This window comes from Epinephelus fuscoguttatus, linkage group LG18 (genome assembly GCF_011397635.1).
Source record: "Epinephelus fuscoguttatus linkage group LG18, E.fuscoguttatus.final_Chr_v1".
NCBI classification, from domain to species: Eukaryota; Metazoa; Chordata; class Actinopteri; order Perciformes; family Serranidae; genus Epinephelus; species Epinephelus fuscoguttatus.
This window is the reverse complement of record NC_064769.1, coordinates 9690519-9706525: the sequence shown is the minus strand read 5'-3', so window position 1 is coordinate 9706525 and position 16007 is coordinate 9690519. Positions and strand designations below refer to the sequence as shown.

General features: G+C 39.3%; 1 protein-coding gene across 1 annotated transcript; it reads right to left on the bottom strand.

Annotated features, from left to right (window-relative positions):
• Positions 1 to 9582: 9582 nt before the first annotated feature.
• Positions 9583 to 14852, bottom strand: tmem174 (transmembrane protein 174). Its single transcript, XM_049560025.1, has 2 exons — positions 14102 to 14852; positions 9583 to 11535 (listed from the first exon to the last, which is right to left on the bottom strand). Exons 1-2 carry the CDS (start codon positions 14779 to 14781, stop codon positions 11421 to 11423), a joined length of 795 nt encoding a protein of 264 aa, XP_049415982.1. The 5' UTR covers positions 14782 to 14852; the 3' UTR covers positions 9583 to 11420.
• Positions 14853 to 16007: the final 1155 nt, after the last annotated feature.

Here is a 16007-nt window from a genome sequence, read left to right as displayed (position 1 = left end):
TCAGTCAGAGTCTTTATATTTTCTCCATACTTTTCCATTTAGTCCCCCAGACATCTCAGGATTATAAATCATTCAATATAGATGAGCTTGTGAACATACTGTCAGTGAACAAGCTAATAAGTTGTTCTTAACAGGAAGATGTAAGTACACATAATGTATTTTAAGAGACATATTTTTACCATAGACTCCGGTCTAAGAACCATATCTCTTTTGGGGATCAGGTTGTACTGCAACAATGTAGGTTAACATAGCAGTGGACATACAACACACAGCTGATAAGCTACGATAATTTCCCCTATTTTCAACTCTCAAGCTCTCCATTCCCTGAAAGGTCAGCCCTGTCAAGACAGCTTGCTATTTTAGAGTAAAGCTAACCTCGACGTGAAAAAATTTGCATGGATTTACTTTGCCCCCTGCCAGCGATTTCCACTGAAATTAATTTAATTCGCAAAAAAATGTTGGTTAAAATGCTGGTGGGATCGGGCCTTTAAGAGGCATAAACAGTCTCAGCGGGGAGCATTTCCAGGAGAGTGAGGGACAACATGTGACAGAGGTCAGGCTAACAGAGGCTAAGCCTGATGCCATATTCTTTGGAATCTGAGGAAAGTGAAATCCAAACCTGCAAGTGCTGTTTTTTGAACTCGTCTCCTGTTCTGTGTTTTCTACAGTTACTTTAACTCATTTGCTGCCTCCTCTTTTGTTTTCTTGTTTTTCTCCCCTTGACATCCCTCGTGTCAGTCACATTTGAGACGTGTGGCTTTTTGTTTTGCCAAAACATCCTTTGGCTTTGGCATGGATGTGGAAACCAAAGGATGCATGCAACATGTTGTACAAGTCTGCGAAGACGGACGGGGATTTTTTTTTTTTTTTTTTCCCCTTGCCGTGCTTTAGAAGCCTGCGCGGACCACCAAAGATGTCAGCTTCAAACTAATTACAAATCTCGAGGATGATCCAATTCGTCTGACATCAGCTGCATGTTTCTGTTCCTCTCTTCATGTTTCTGTGCATTTACTTTCAAGCGCTATTTCACATATATTCACATGCACTAAAAAGAGCTTGAATCCCAAAGGCTCGGTGACGGTCATGGGAATCTGAGGCTGCACATCGAACATAAACTCCCAGTGGCAGTCTGATGAGAGTCCTTCAGCTCTGAACATGTACGGTATAATTTGTGAAGTTGTGGGCTGTGTCACTTCAGAAGCAATGTTACCCTGTCTCACGCACAGTTTAAGGGTAGAAAGACAAAACTGGAGGTGCTGGGAGGGAGAAGAGGGGGTGCATATACTAAAGATGTAAAGGTGAAGATCCTGTGCCTTGATTTAACAGCTGAAGTTTTGAAAGCCCAGTGCATATAAAAGCCTGCCATCAACACATATAATCTCTTAGCTGAGCCCATTGAAAGCTGGGTCCCAGGGGTTAATTCTCCCATCACTCCATGTTTGAATCAACTCCTGACTCACATTGAGATGAAAGCCACAGAGTCCCAGGACCGAGCCTGGACTCCGAAGGCCCGCTGATTCTGGACGACTGGAGCGGATTATTGCATGTTCGTCTCGTCGGACCTCCATCGGGACAGGGAAACTGAAAAGAAAAACAATAATTAGAGATAATTGCTTGTGTCCAAACACGGGCGTTAAAGCCCTCCTCCCTCCCATCTCCTTTCGTAGTATGTGAGGTGGAATGAAAGGGACACCCCCCTGTTTTGACAGCTGGGCAGGCGAACATAATTTGTGACAGCTGAACTGAAACGTCTTTAACCGCAGGGACAGACACAGAGAGAGAAGGATTTGAGGCTGGGAGAGAACTGGTGAGAGAAAGAGGGAAGATCAGAAGGAGAGGTCCTGCCTAAAAGAAACGAAGAAGATGTCAAAGAAAGAAAAGAGACAGAGAATTGAGACAGAGAGTGATTGCTTTCAGCAGAAAAGGATGAGGGGGGAAATTAGCCACTCACCATAAACTTTGAAGAGACGCAGAATTTAAAATAACCCACAAAAAAGACTGGCGTTATATCAAATGCATGCAAGTGGAAATGAGAATATTAAAACAGCAGAGCTCGGCTGAACATGGTGTCATGCCAGGTTTGACACATTGGGTTAATTTGCTGCTCCCTGGAGGTGACCCTTGAACTTCGGGGACTTGGGGTCAAATTGAACTCAAAGTGAGACAGCCAGAATCATGTTAGTCTGAGGAGCTGGGTCATGGGTCAGCTCTGAGATTCTCAGTATATAGGCCAAAACAAGGACCATATGTGGACGGAAACACATTTGAAACAAAAATAAGTCCTCATTTTCCGTCCTCGCTCTTCTTTTTTTTCCTCTTTCTTCGCCTCTCCACCCGCCCCGAAACATCTCGACCCACCGCAGACTTTCTGCCCTAATTCAATAAAGTCATAAATACCACCGTAACAGCAAATTGACATAATGTTGGCTGCATGCCCTTTAAATTGTCAGTGACAGAAGTTTTCCCAGAGGTGAAATATTAATACAAACACAGGATTTCTTTTCCAAAATACCCAGCTCCCAAATTCTCCCATGTTTACTTTTCTCCTTGCTCCTAATTTCTGTTAGTGTGAAATGTTATACTTACTGTTGTATTCACTGACAGGGGAGGAATGGAAACCTGGGAGCTGGGAGAGTAATCCTTTTGGGGCATTGCTCAGCCAAAGAAGTAAGTCTCTGTCCTTTCAGCTTCGCTTCATATGACCAGGAAAACTCCTTTCACCATCTGGGGAATTTGACTAAATCACTGATTAATCACCATTCAAACAGTAAATAAACTCGCCATTAATAATTTCTCAATGTTTGCTTTGTGTTGCAGTTTCTTTCACTGCATCATCAAATAGTAATGAGATATGATTTCCACCCAAAATATATTCAACTATCTTCACTATCACGTTATTATAATAATATCATATATTAAAATACTAAAGACTAAAATGAAAACAAGACCAATCTGCTCCATGTGTCAGGCTGTTGAGCACAAAGGTGTCCACTCTGTGATAAGTGAGAGAACATGAGCACGAGGATCATGTAAGAATGAGGTTGTGAGGATTGATGTTGTCAGCGAGTTTAAAATTAAAGCCACATTACATTTAATGCAGCAGATCTGTTTCCTATAAATGGACCTGCTTTGGAATTCTGACCCACCTTGAAACCACTTTGGAAGATGATAAACTGAACTCACAACATGCTTCTTTCTGCTAAATATATATTCATCAGTATGATGTTTATTACACTGTTTAAGCCTTATATTATTTATTTATCTACTGTAAGATAAGATAAGACTTTTTTGATCCCTAGGGGAAGTTCACGTTACAGCAGCACGGAGACAAGAAATGATCATAATAATCATTATATAATCATGATATTTGATAACATTTCAAGAAATTAGAGAGATGACATTAAAAATATATATATATTTATATTTGACTGCATAAGTAAATTGTGCAAATATTTGTGCAAAAATTGACATTGCCATTTTCTAACTGACACTAATAATAAACTGCTTCATGCTGGGATTTTTATTTATTTATTTTTTTGTGTGTGTATGTGTATTTTGAATGTGTCAGAGTGCATAAAAAAGCATCAAAATAGTTTTGTTTTGTTTTGTTTTTTAAATTAAAAAAAAAAAGTGCCAGTGGAGGATCCCCAAGATCCCCAGACAGAGGTCCAGGCTAATTACTGATATATTTATCATTTAATATTTGTTTATTAACTGGCCCCTTGCCTCCAGGCAAAGCACGTTGAGTATCCATGCTCTGTTGGTATGAATAAAGTATATACTATTATATATAATCGTATATACATGTGCAGTGTATTAGCACACACTATACAGTAATAATACAACGCTATACATAATAAAAATGGAATAGAATACTATGATATTGCGCATCATGCCATAACATTAAATACAATGCTATGATTTAAATACTATAATGCACTGTAAAGTTAATAGATGCTAGTACTTTTAATACTCTTATTCCCACAGTAATCGATATATAATCAGGGACTAGGTGCAGGTGTTTTGTTGTAACGTTTGTTGCAGAGTGAAACAACAAAGTAAAATACTGGTTGGTTTACAGTTTATACTGTATAAAGTATATATTTATTGCTGTTTGTCCTCTCATGTTTTTGAAAAGTCTGACTGCTTTCTGTAGGATATACTGTGGAGGGTTAGGTCTAATGTAAAAAAATAAATAAATAAAAAGTTCCATTTATAACCATTTAAGCAAGATTAAAAACTTAAAAGTCATGTTTCCTTTTACTTCTGATTGGTTGATTTAATCCCTTAAATATCCCTCCAGGAGACATCCCTGTCAGTCTGAATTTCTGAGATACACTTGCAGATGTAATAGTGTCCTTGGGCAGGAGGACACATTTGATTATGTAAGTGCTTCATAATGAGAAAGTAAGGCAACAGAAATCATAGCAATCTTAACAAGAGTTAAAATAACATAAATAGATATAAGTCAAAATTATATTTTAAAAGCAGCTCAATATTGTGAGATCAAAGAGAGTGTTCCAGAGTGCGGTTCTGCTGTGTCTCCTTTAAATGGAAATTGTGTGACAGCCCGGTTTTACCCTTTGTTTTTGTTATTGTTGGTTTTTAATCTTTTGCCTTTAGCACTTTGCAGATTGTTTAATCTTTTTGTTTAATATGTTTTGTGTTCAGTTAGACAACCCTCAAAGTTCAATGTATGATACATACATTTTGACACTCAATAACTTCTGCATGTGTCAATGAAATATACAATATAATACCCCACGTGTAAAGGCTCATACTTGTTAAAGTCATATATAATTCTCATGAGACCTAGAGCCCCTTATCATACACAAAATGAAATTCTCTTCATAAATGTAATCATCTCAGAACTCTTTTTCCACATGACATGTCCTCCTGCGGTGGGACAAAGCACTGACCCTTACACAGGACACATGTAATAGCACTCAGAACACAGTAAAATCCACTGTGGTTGCCCTCATAACACATATATGGTTATTTCCAATAACGTTGCACATGAAGCTGACCTCGCTGTGCTCTCGCTGAATGAGCTGAACACCTGCTCCTTGAGGTGCAGCCGGGGAGGGCCGTAAAAATCTGTGAGGGGAAAGTTATTAGAGAGAGAAAGAGAAGAGGAGATGACTTTATCATGGCTGCATGCAGTCGTTGGCGTGCAGTCAATAAAAAATGAAAAATTACTTGAGTGAAGCTGATAGTTTGCCCACATTAGGTCACATCAGGCATCTCAGGCTCTGTCTCAAAAAGTGTGTGTGTGTGAGCGTGTGTGTGTGTGTTTTCCAGGCAAGTTATTGGGTATTTGCATATGTAAGCATGTCTCCAAGTTATTGCACGTACCTGTTGTGCCTTTGTCTACACATATGGTGTGTGTTAGAGAGAAGTGTTTTTCCGTGTGTGTGTGTGTGTGTGTGTGTTTCTGTGTGTGCAGCACAGCTCCATACAAGGATGAGTATGTAAATGGGTTATTATGCTGAGGAGGTCTGCAAATCATTTCCTGTGGGCTGACTATTTATCAAATCCCCTTGAGGTTTAGACGCTCCTCTCGCAAACTTGTCTGCTTGTGTGTGTGTGTGTGTGTGTGTGTGTGTGTGTGTGTGTGTGTGTGTGTGTGCGTGTGTGTGCGAGGAAGCTAAAGGAAGAGAAACAAAAAAAAACAAGAGTAAATGAGTTTGTTTTTCCTGCTTCTTAAGGATTTAAAAAAAAAAGCTGATAATTTGCATTTTCACCACCTTCCCCACCAGAAGAAACACAATAAAAAGTCTGAGGACTTTAATATGAAAGTGACAAACCAGTCAAATAAATTTCAGAGGGACAGTGACAGTGAAAAGACTTAATGCATGTGTGCGGTGTGAGACTCCGGGTGCATGTGAGTTAACTGTGTGTGGGTCTAGTAAACTATCTACCTTTCATGCACAGACACAGACCTGCTCTCTGGGTGGTGACACTGCTGGCGAGTGAACTGAAAACTGCAAACGACAAAAGCTGGAACAACAGGAAGATAATTCAGATTTGATTGGTTTCACGTGTTCTTCATAAACAACAAAGTTTTCCTGTGCCTCCAGCGTGTTTTCCTGCAAACATGGAATCCATTTGTCCCCTGTCTTCATGCCCTGTAGTTGCACAGGCTCGAGAAGTAGCACACACACACACACACACACACACACACACACAGTGAAATGAAAGCAGGCACCCAGAGCGAGCCCACCACTGTGGCACTGGGATCTTTTGATATATGGTCAGGAACTTATTTTGAAAACAGCCACTTTCAGCTGCTAAAAATAATCACGAGGGACTTGCAGAGGAATATGTGAATGAGGCTCGCCAGATCTGCCTCCCCCGTCAAAATAATGTCCCGACAGAGGCTTGTGTGCTTTAATGTCATTTCAGTTAAAAGTTTTCCTCACATACAGCCAATTCCACACATGCATGTGACATTTAAAGGGTCGGTACACTTAAATGCATAAAACATTTTTTCCTCTTTTTACATCTGGTGTCAAGGCATGAGGAAACTTTGGGTTTTCTTTGTCCAGGATTTAAATATATGTCCATGAGATTTCCATCTAATGAAAATAAGTGGAGCTTTGTTTGTGACACTCACATTAATGAAGAAGTACGTAATAAAAAAATTTAATTGCAACATGTTATTTTTCAGAAAGTGTATTTGCTACTCAACAGAACCCTTTGTCAACACTTTTTCGTAGAGACCATTTTCTCAAAGCAGTGTTTTTTCAAAAAATACATAAAAAAATTAATTCTGCTGGAGAAATCCATGTTTACTTCTGTTTATATTTTCATACTATTCTCCAGTCTTGGCTGCTATTTTGTGTGAAAACTGTGCAGTGTTACCTCTTTAAGCCTCTAAAAATTCTTAAATGAAACAATCTAAGAAGAGATAATCACTCTGACAGAACTGCTCCGAGCTTAAATACGTGCAACCTGTGACAAGAGGTCACAGTCACTTTGTATCATGGGGTCAAAAGAAAAAAAAAGTTTGGGAATCATTGCCTGAGTGAGTGAGTCAAGAGCGTAGGTTTTGTTTCAACACTGGAGGGGACACATATGAAACAGGGGGTTTGGTCTTTTCCCAAGAGATTTTGAGTGTTTTCCTGCATTCTGGTGAATTTTTATGCATTTTTAAGATGCCTTTTCTGCAACCAATTTACAGAGGAAATGTCTTCAGTTTCATGAAAATAAAAGACTGCTGCTACTTTATTTTTATCGTTATGTTTTTTTATTGCGGGGACAACTGCACATGCACTATATATTGAGGGGGATGTGTCCCCTGTGTCCCCCCCCCTGAAATCTACGCCCATGGAGTGAGTAAAGGTAAGTAAAAACATCTATTTTGTTATCTGGGTAACCCTTTCATGGAAACTTGGTTACATAATGCAAATATTTAAAAAAAAAAAAATACGTTGCTTACTGCTGATCATTTACTTCATAAATCAGTAGGTTCATTAGCAATTAAGAGAAGAAGTAACCCCTTGAAATGGAGACGCCTGCAGTGGAGCAGTCATAAAAACTGAGCTGTGTGCAGCCAGAAATGGTACAAACTTTTCTTAACTTTCTAACTGAGAAAGTTTCCAAAGAAAGCAAATATGTCAGGCTACATTTTCGGGAGATGTGAATGAAAGATTTGAATTTAATATCTCGCTTTAAAGGCATAGTGCAAGCATAGAAAATATAGAATCTTTTGGTTTTAAGATTTCACTCAGTGTTAACATCATATATCTTCAGTGAAGAGTTATAACAGTCAGTCAGCGTAAAATAAGATGATTTAATGCACCTTACAGCCACATAAGGTGGAACAAAAGGAGGAAATTGCATGTTAAAATGTTAAATGAACACTTCTGTGTCTGTTAATTGGAAGGTTGGAAAACTGCTGAAACAAAACTGACTGTAAACTGTTTCTTTTGTAAGTTTGTCTACAGTGTCAGCCACAAGGGCAAAGGTTTTGTTTCAACACTGGGGGGAGGACACATCTGAAATGGGTGTTTGGGAGTCCTCTGCCAGAAAATGGTGAGCAACCAACAATTTCCTGCATTCTGTTGAATATTTATGCATCAGTTTGTGCATTTCCTGCACCAATTTATAAAAATAAAAGTCCTCTGATACTTTCATGTTTTTATTGGGGAGGAGAAATACACACATTTGAAATATTATGGGAAACGTGTCCCCTGCAACCCCGGAATCTACACCTATGGTCGGCTATACATGTTGCAGTTTTCTGTCAGTCAAAACAAAGCCCCATGTTGAGCGCAGTGTTTTAACGGAATATGCTCACACAATGAGCTCAGGTTACAGTCTAAACACCAACTTCAGCTGTTTTGTGAGTTGCACAGACCAAGCCTCCTCAGTCTTATTAGCATGCACCATATGGCTGTATGGTGGTGTAACAATGCAAACACAATGGCTGTGTCCACTGGCTGCCAGCATGCAGAGCAAGGTCAGTGCTAATTACTCTAGTCTAATCATGATTTCGAGGGATTATCTGACCCTTTGGTATTTTTGATTTCAAAAGGAAAATGCCATCTCAGATGTAGTTTCCAAATCCGTCCACAAATGTTTAGCTGGGAGCACATGTGGTTTAGTGAGAGGGCCTCCAGCTCGGGCCCTCCTGCACAATCAAACCACTTTAGTGGCCGCACAATGCACGCTCATCCTGGAAAACACGTGACAAAAAAACACAGTGAGTAAGAGTTGGTTCAGTCCAGCAGAGATACATAAAGAAGGAAAAACACCTGTTGAGCTTTAATGTTATAGACTAATACGCTCTGTGCGTTTTTAATTTGCAGAAGAGTTTATCCACCTCGTTACAGACATCATCATGTCTCAGGACATAAAGGCTAATTGCCAAATCAGTGTTTTGTACATAACTGTAAATTATTAATTATTGTTGTTTTTCTCTTTAAAGGATCTCCAGCTGGAAATAATAAAGTGGTTTCCCTTATTATTAACCACAAAATGACTGCTAATAACCCATTCATAACCCTAAAACTCACTCCCTCATATCAGGACTCGCGTTCTCATGGGACTTTTTCTTCATTTTTTCAGCCTCTCTTTTATTTCGGAGTTGTTATCGTTCAACATGTTCCGTAATACTTTCATAAATCGTCTCCAATGCTCCAGAATGGTGAAATAATGGGCCCTGTCGGCCACCCGCATTTTACTGTGCTGTAAAAATAATGAAAGTCATATTGCGCTGCGGTTTCAGATCTGCAGGCAAACGGCACAAGTTTGAAGGAGGTCTTGGGATGTTTTCTAAATTGCTATGAATTTTCAATTTTTAGGGGGGTGGGGGAGTTATTTGGAGTGCGCGTGCTTTTTTGGAGCAACGTCGGCAGTTAATTTAGGGGGGATTTCAGCAAGTGTTGGGGGAAAATATACTTTTAGTTATGGAGTCAATATTTATCGAGCTGAGCACAGTGACATGTCACCTCGCCTCTAACAGATCAGCTCAGCTGAAACTTCTTCCCTGCTGCTGGGATTCAGTTTGTGACTCGTAAAGCATAAATAATGACGCAGAGCACACCTACAAGCTCATGACACAAAATATAATCCAAAATGTCGCTTCGTCTGCAGTTTTTATTTTTAATCTAGATTTCTGTCATTAACAAAGCAGAATTTTAGGTACTGGTATCACTAGGGAAAAAAGTTCTAAATACATAAATACAATTTAAATAAACGTGTTTTCTCCAAAGGCTCCTAATTCAATCACGATTAAATTAATACATTATTTAATTTAATTAAATCAAATTAAATACGAATGAATTAATAAACACAGATATAGAGGGTTTTTATTTTTTGCTATGCACTGACATGATCTGACTGTATCTGCATACAGACCTATTTCTGCACTTTATCTTTACGCAAATTATTCATTCATTTATTTCTCCCAATTTATTATTAATTTTATTCTATCCACGTGTCCATCCACAGAGCGTTACTTCGAGGAAAAAAGTACGAAACGAAGACGGCAATTGACTCATTAATTATTAACAATGATTATTTTAGGCGAGGCGAGTTTATTAATAGTCTACAGCACCTTTCGACATGAAAAAGAAGACAGGTGCTGTACAGTGAGACACGAAAAAACAAACATTTAAGGCCTTAATAAACAGAATTTATTTTATTTTTTTCAAGCAAAAAGTGAATGAAGCAGATGAATAAGAGTTAGTTGGGGTGCAAGATATGAATGAACAGTCCCATAATGTAAAAAAAAACCTGCAATGTGAACAGAAAGGTTTTAAGTCGTGATTTAAAAGAGCAAATATTGTTTTATTTAATGCCAATGACATTTTTTGCATTTATTATGATAATCATCGTCTTTTTAAGATATGCATTATACTCCAGCTTCTAATCCCGGTAAAACCACCTGACCTGACCCGGTGGGTGAAGGTGTATTGATTTCCTCAGTGTTTCTGCCCCCGTGTGGTGCAGTGACACTTGTGTTTATCCTGCAAACATAACCGACACTAAACGCCTCAGTAAACTGGTTCATTTATCTGAGTGATCCTGCAGGAAAAGGAAATAAACACAGCACTACAGCTTCATCTAAGTGGACTGCTGCTCTAATAATTAGCCTGTTATTATTATTATTATTATTATTATTATTATTATTATTATTATTATTATGATTATTATCAATAGCTATTACTACTGCTTCAGGTAGCAGTAGGAGTAATACAGCATATTCATTTTGATTATAAACTCTAGTCATTTGCAGATTTGCTCATGTTGAGGTGATCATCCTTTGACTTTTGTGTTGTCTTCAAATGCCACACAGCAGTATGAGAAAAGCTGCCAGTATGTGAACAGTTACAACTAAATGGTGAATGCACATTATCATGTCTTCCTATTTTGAAGCTAATTTTCTTGCGGCATTGAAAAAAAATATAGACTATATATAATATTTTGAAAGTTTTCTCTAGCAAATTGTTCCCATGTTCGTTTCAGGCGATAGTGGCTGTCCACATTCCCTCTGCCAACATTTAACTGGCATGTACAGTGGTTTCTGCAGCTATTGAGAGACAACAAGCTCTGGATAAATACGTGTTTTATTATGCTGAATATAAATTTAGTATCTCTAAGTTTCCAGAACCTTAGAGCCCCTCTGATAGAGCTGAGTCTGTCCATAAATCTCCATTTTAATGAGGTTTTTCTTCCAGGGAGCCCCATCTTAGTGGATTTTATGACTTCATACATAATTATGATGGTAACTGTACATGATAACAGCTGTGAGAGGAAAGTGAGACCCAGGCTGAGTTCCTATTGTGTTGCTGTGGAGTGAAATACAGGGGACATTTTGTTCTGCAGGACATTTTATCAAATCACTTTGACGTATTAAAAAGAAAGAGGAAGCTGAGAAAGACATGAAATTCCTAACAAGATTCAGGAGGTGCTTATGTCAGATCGTGTTTGCTGAAGGAAGGGTAGATGTCCTCGTATGCAGGTGGAGGTGAACAGGCAGCGCCGCTCTCGTCAACACATCCTCTTTCATCCTCTGTCCTCTCGGTCCTACAAGGAATCAAACAAGCAGGCAGGATTTAAGACAAGAGCTGGCTAATATCCAAATGTTTACAGGCCCCATTGGTTATGCTTAAAGTTAGGAAGCCGATTGCCCTTTAAAAGAAAACACTGAGGTTGAGCAATTTCTCCCTTGATCATTCCTCTATTTGGCATTAACCAGTGGAAACACACTGAAACAGGTCAGAAGTTGTGACAACATAAGTGAGAGCTGGTGAGCAGAGCATGTGTTCAATGTGATCAGGGCAGCAGTTTATAGTTATCCTAGGTTAACTGTATTATTCCTGCTGTCTGCTTTTATTAAAGTGAATTACTTTCCTGGAAACCTGCTGGGAGTAATCGTCTAAAAACAATAAAAGAAAGTGAAAACTTGTAACTTTCCAGTAATAGAATGCAGCTTTGCGTTCAGCGGAGCGTCTGTCCAAGGATATTTGATTGGATTTCAAATACATGAGATCCTGCAGTTAGTGGAAAGAAAGTTTGTTTTATGACAATACACAATGTTATGTTTCCCTCAGCACTTGGTTTAGGAACAGGTGGGAAAATATGATGAACCAGAAAATCATGCCACAATTAGCTTTTCCTTTACAAAGCACATAAACACTGTAAAATGTGTTTGATATGACGCTATAGTGTTAATTCTGTGCAGTGCAGGCCACATTTTGATGACACAGCTGAGCCAGAAAGACTGAAGTGAATATCAACACAGCTAATAATGATTCAGTGAGAAACTATTTGGGTTTTAATTGTCCTCATTTCATTGACACAAGGCTTATTTTATTGTATGAAAAGCCTAATAGAGTGTTGCACTGATTATCTCTTCTCAACATTTTCCCCTCTTAACTAAACAGTTTTATTTTGTTACTTTTTCAGAGTGACCAGAACTTATGTGACACATTGTAAACCATAGTCATTTATGTGAATCAATATCAGTGTGTTGACTGTTATAAAGAGATTCATTCCACCATAATTGGCGGAGAGAGTACTGACGGCCAAAAACACTTTGGGCCAAGTGGAAAGTGATCCTGTGGTTAATAAGAAATGAACTCTGGCACACTCTGTTTTAATGAGAAGCTGTGAATGTTTAACACACTCACATCTGACTTAAAGGGACAGTTCAGATTTTTTGTAGTAGGGCTGTATGAGGTACTGATCCATAGTCTGTCTATAACAGTAGATGTCAGTCAACACGTCCCCAGTTTGAAGAAGCAGACAGAAGCTAAGCAATGTACTGCTGTGGATGGGGGTCAACACCAAAATGTATTTTAGATATCTCAACAAAATCCCACCTAAAAAAAAATCAGTATCAGCTTATGTGTACACTATACTGAGAAAATTTTCACCGCTTTACCTTGCTGTCAGACAGCACAGTCCTTTGACACTAACTGTAGATCTTTCATATTCCTATGCAATAGCACAACTGTGCTGGAATGCTGCAAAATGTCAGTTAAAATAACATCTTCGGACCAGGAGGAGATTCAAAATGGCCACAGAGAGACACAAAAAGACCGTTAAGAGATGCAAAGGGATTGCAAAGAGACAAAAATAACTACAAGACTTGGCAAAACAACCACAGGCACAGAGAGACCCAAACCAAATAACAGACTCAAGATTACCTCACAGAGATTACAACATTACAAAAAACTACAAAAACTACAAAAAAACCACAAAATGACCAAAAAAGGCACAATATTACACTAAAGAAAACCTCAAAGAGAAACCTACAACTACAAAAAGACACAAAACAACAACAAAAGAAAGAGTCAAATCCACCACTAATTCTAGCGGTGGTGGGGTCTGTTGCATGTCTGTGCTTTTTTTTTTTTTTTTTTTTTTTTAAAGTGATTATGACAGTGGAGACAAAATGCCATTCCCTGTGGAGAGAAGAGGATACCTTTATGAACCAGAGTATAGGCTACAAATAAAGAAAGTTTACAGAGGGAGACTGAGCAGCTAAAAGAGAGAGATGCGTAGGAATACATAAGTTCTACGGTTGAGAAAATGTAGTGCCAAAAAAGGGCTCTCAAACGGAAAAATTAAGCAGTGAAAATACTATCGGTATAGCATCCACTTACAATGATTTTTACGATGGATTTTTTTTTGGTAGGCCTTCTGTTAAGTGGCTAAAATACATGTTGCTGCTGACCCCCATCTATAGCAGTACATTGCTTAGCCTCTGTGGTGGTACTTCTGTCCGCTTCTCCAAACTGGGAGCATTCCGACCTTCATCTACTGTATGTAATACATTAACTATGGATAAGTACTTCATACAACCCCACTTCAAAAAATCCAAACTATCCCTTTAAGACTGAGTTTCCTCCTCTGCCAGTTTTATGTGCTCTGGTGTCAATTTTGGGTAAAATGCGAAACTCCTCACTGAGATCCTTTGCATGTTGATGACCTGTGTTTTGTTTTGTTTTTTAGGTGCATGCACCTGTCCTGTAAAACCACATGTTCATCATCACAGCATGTTTAATTAATGCAGGACCTCAGCAGGAATAAAACAGTTTCCTTTAAAAGGTGGAGACACATCTGTCACGTAAGCACCGTTCCCTACCTGCCTCGTCTGCGATCTGTTTCTGTGTTGTGAGCTGAGCCGCCTTCTTCTGCTGTGAACACTGCATTATCCATGCAGCATACAGCGTCATGTGGAGAACAGGCTGCAAGGACACCATTCACAGACCTGCCAGGCTGTAACCCAACGGCCTGGTGTACTTCCTGGGCTGTAAAGCTATACTGAGGTGGAATGCATAGCATTGTCGCTGCATTGTGTAACCTGATTGGTTGATTTCTGCCACTTATCATACAAGAATGTCCTGCTGAGTTTTGCTCCATCACAGGCATTACAAGCACTTCTTCATCCCACTGTGTGCAGGGCCAGCATGAGATGATCCCAAACTTGCAGACGCTGGTAAGAGCAAAAGTGCCTCCGACGGAGATCAAGATGGGGCCCAGCAATTGGGTCCACTCAAAGTTAGCATTGGATGTATACTGATACCAGCCCATGGCAGTGAAAGTGACACCCACAAGGGCTAGGAACACCCCTGAGAACAGCAGGACGGCTGCAGTCTTCTCACCATCCAACAAACTGTGTGACTGATGAGGGCGAAGAGCAGGTGTGATCACCCGAGCCGGGTCATCAGGTGGCCCACCGAGGGCTGCTGTTGGATTTCTAGCTCTGTTGGTCTCCATTACAGGCCTTTGCACAACCATGTTAGTCCAGAAACCTTGGTCCATGAGTCCCCTGCGTTCTGAACCATGCTGCTTCAAACAGCCAAGTCAAACTGAATAAACACTAAGTAACTCCAAAGACACTTACTAGCCAAGAGGGCAAGTTATAAATTAAACTGCTCTTGAATTCTGTTTGTCGTAAGAACATGGTGTACCAGTATCAGTCACCATTTTCAAATGGCAGCTTCTCTTTTTCAGGGTGTGTGAATGAACTCATGTGGACAACAAGATTACTATTGAATAATGGCTTAGTGAATTAGGGCAGATAATGGCAGAAAGGTCTGTTTGGAGAATTTATGGAACAATTTTAATGTCATAAACATACTGTTACACAATAAAATAAAAGCATCCAGACACATGACTGAACTATATTTACAATAATCCCTATATGGTTCATATTTTAGTCAGGTATGAGACATGTCAACGGCCCCCAGAGAGCATATCGTGAGGTATTAAGACCATGAGAGAAGATTTGGTATGTTTAAAGTCCGTCTGAGAAGCAGAAAAATAAGAAGAAAGGGAGATTCCTGCACGCATAGAACGTGATCTGAAATCCACCTTGTCACATGTCATTTCACACAGACACGTCTCCCATCTGCGCTGTTATGCATAACTTATCAGCGACAGCTCGTGCTGCAATAGTCGAACAATCAGTCTAGCATGTTAAGTGGAGGGGCTTAAAAACACATCACGCTATACGTGTTACAGTCAGAGGCTAAATGAGCTGCACAAAAAGTGAAACCCACACATAACATGCAGGCGTCAAGCTGAAAGAGCCTCCTCACTTCACAGAGGGTGTGTGCTAAAGCTGCCTGTTCACTTAATGTATGGCAGGCTTTACTCTCTATTAATTTGATTCTCCTTTAATGGCTGTGTGACAAAGCTTAATTTATGTTAAACTTGCTAATTAATCTATTCCCCCACTATAGTCTCATTTAGCAGTATTCAGTGTGTCTCTTCCACAGGCTGCAAACAGCTAGACATGTATGTGTGTGTGCTACAGTAAAAAAACCCACCTATGTTCATGAATTTTTAATTCTGAATGCAAACACGGTGACATGCAAACATGTTTTTCAGTTGAATTTCATAGCAGTCTGCTCTTCTCCCAGCGGACAGCTTGCATTTGCCTACATAAAAGTACATCCGCCCTGTATTGCGTGTAACAAGTATGCCAATCTGAAAGCAGGATCATGTGCCGCTTATGGCAAAGCAAAACAAAAGGTCTTCAGACT

What these genes read in the sequence shown, in the direction of transcription:
- tmem174 (XM_049560025.1), bottom strand. Translation starts at nt 14,781, where the DNA reads ATGGACCAAGGTTTCTGGACTAACATGGTTGTGCAAAGGCCTGTAATG. An exon ending in ACAGATCGCAGACGAGGCAG is followed by an intron (nt 11,536 to 14,101) that starts GTAGGGAACGGT and finishes GATTCCTTGTAG; the next exon opens with GACCGAGAGGACAGAGGATG.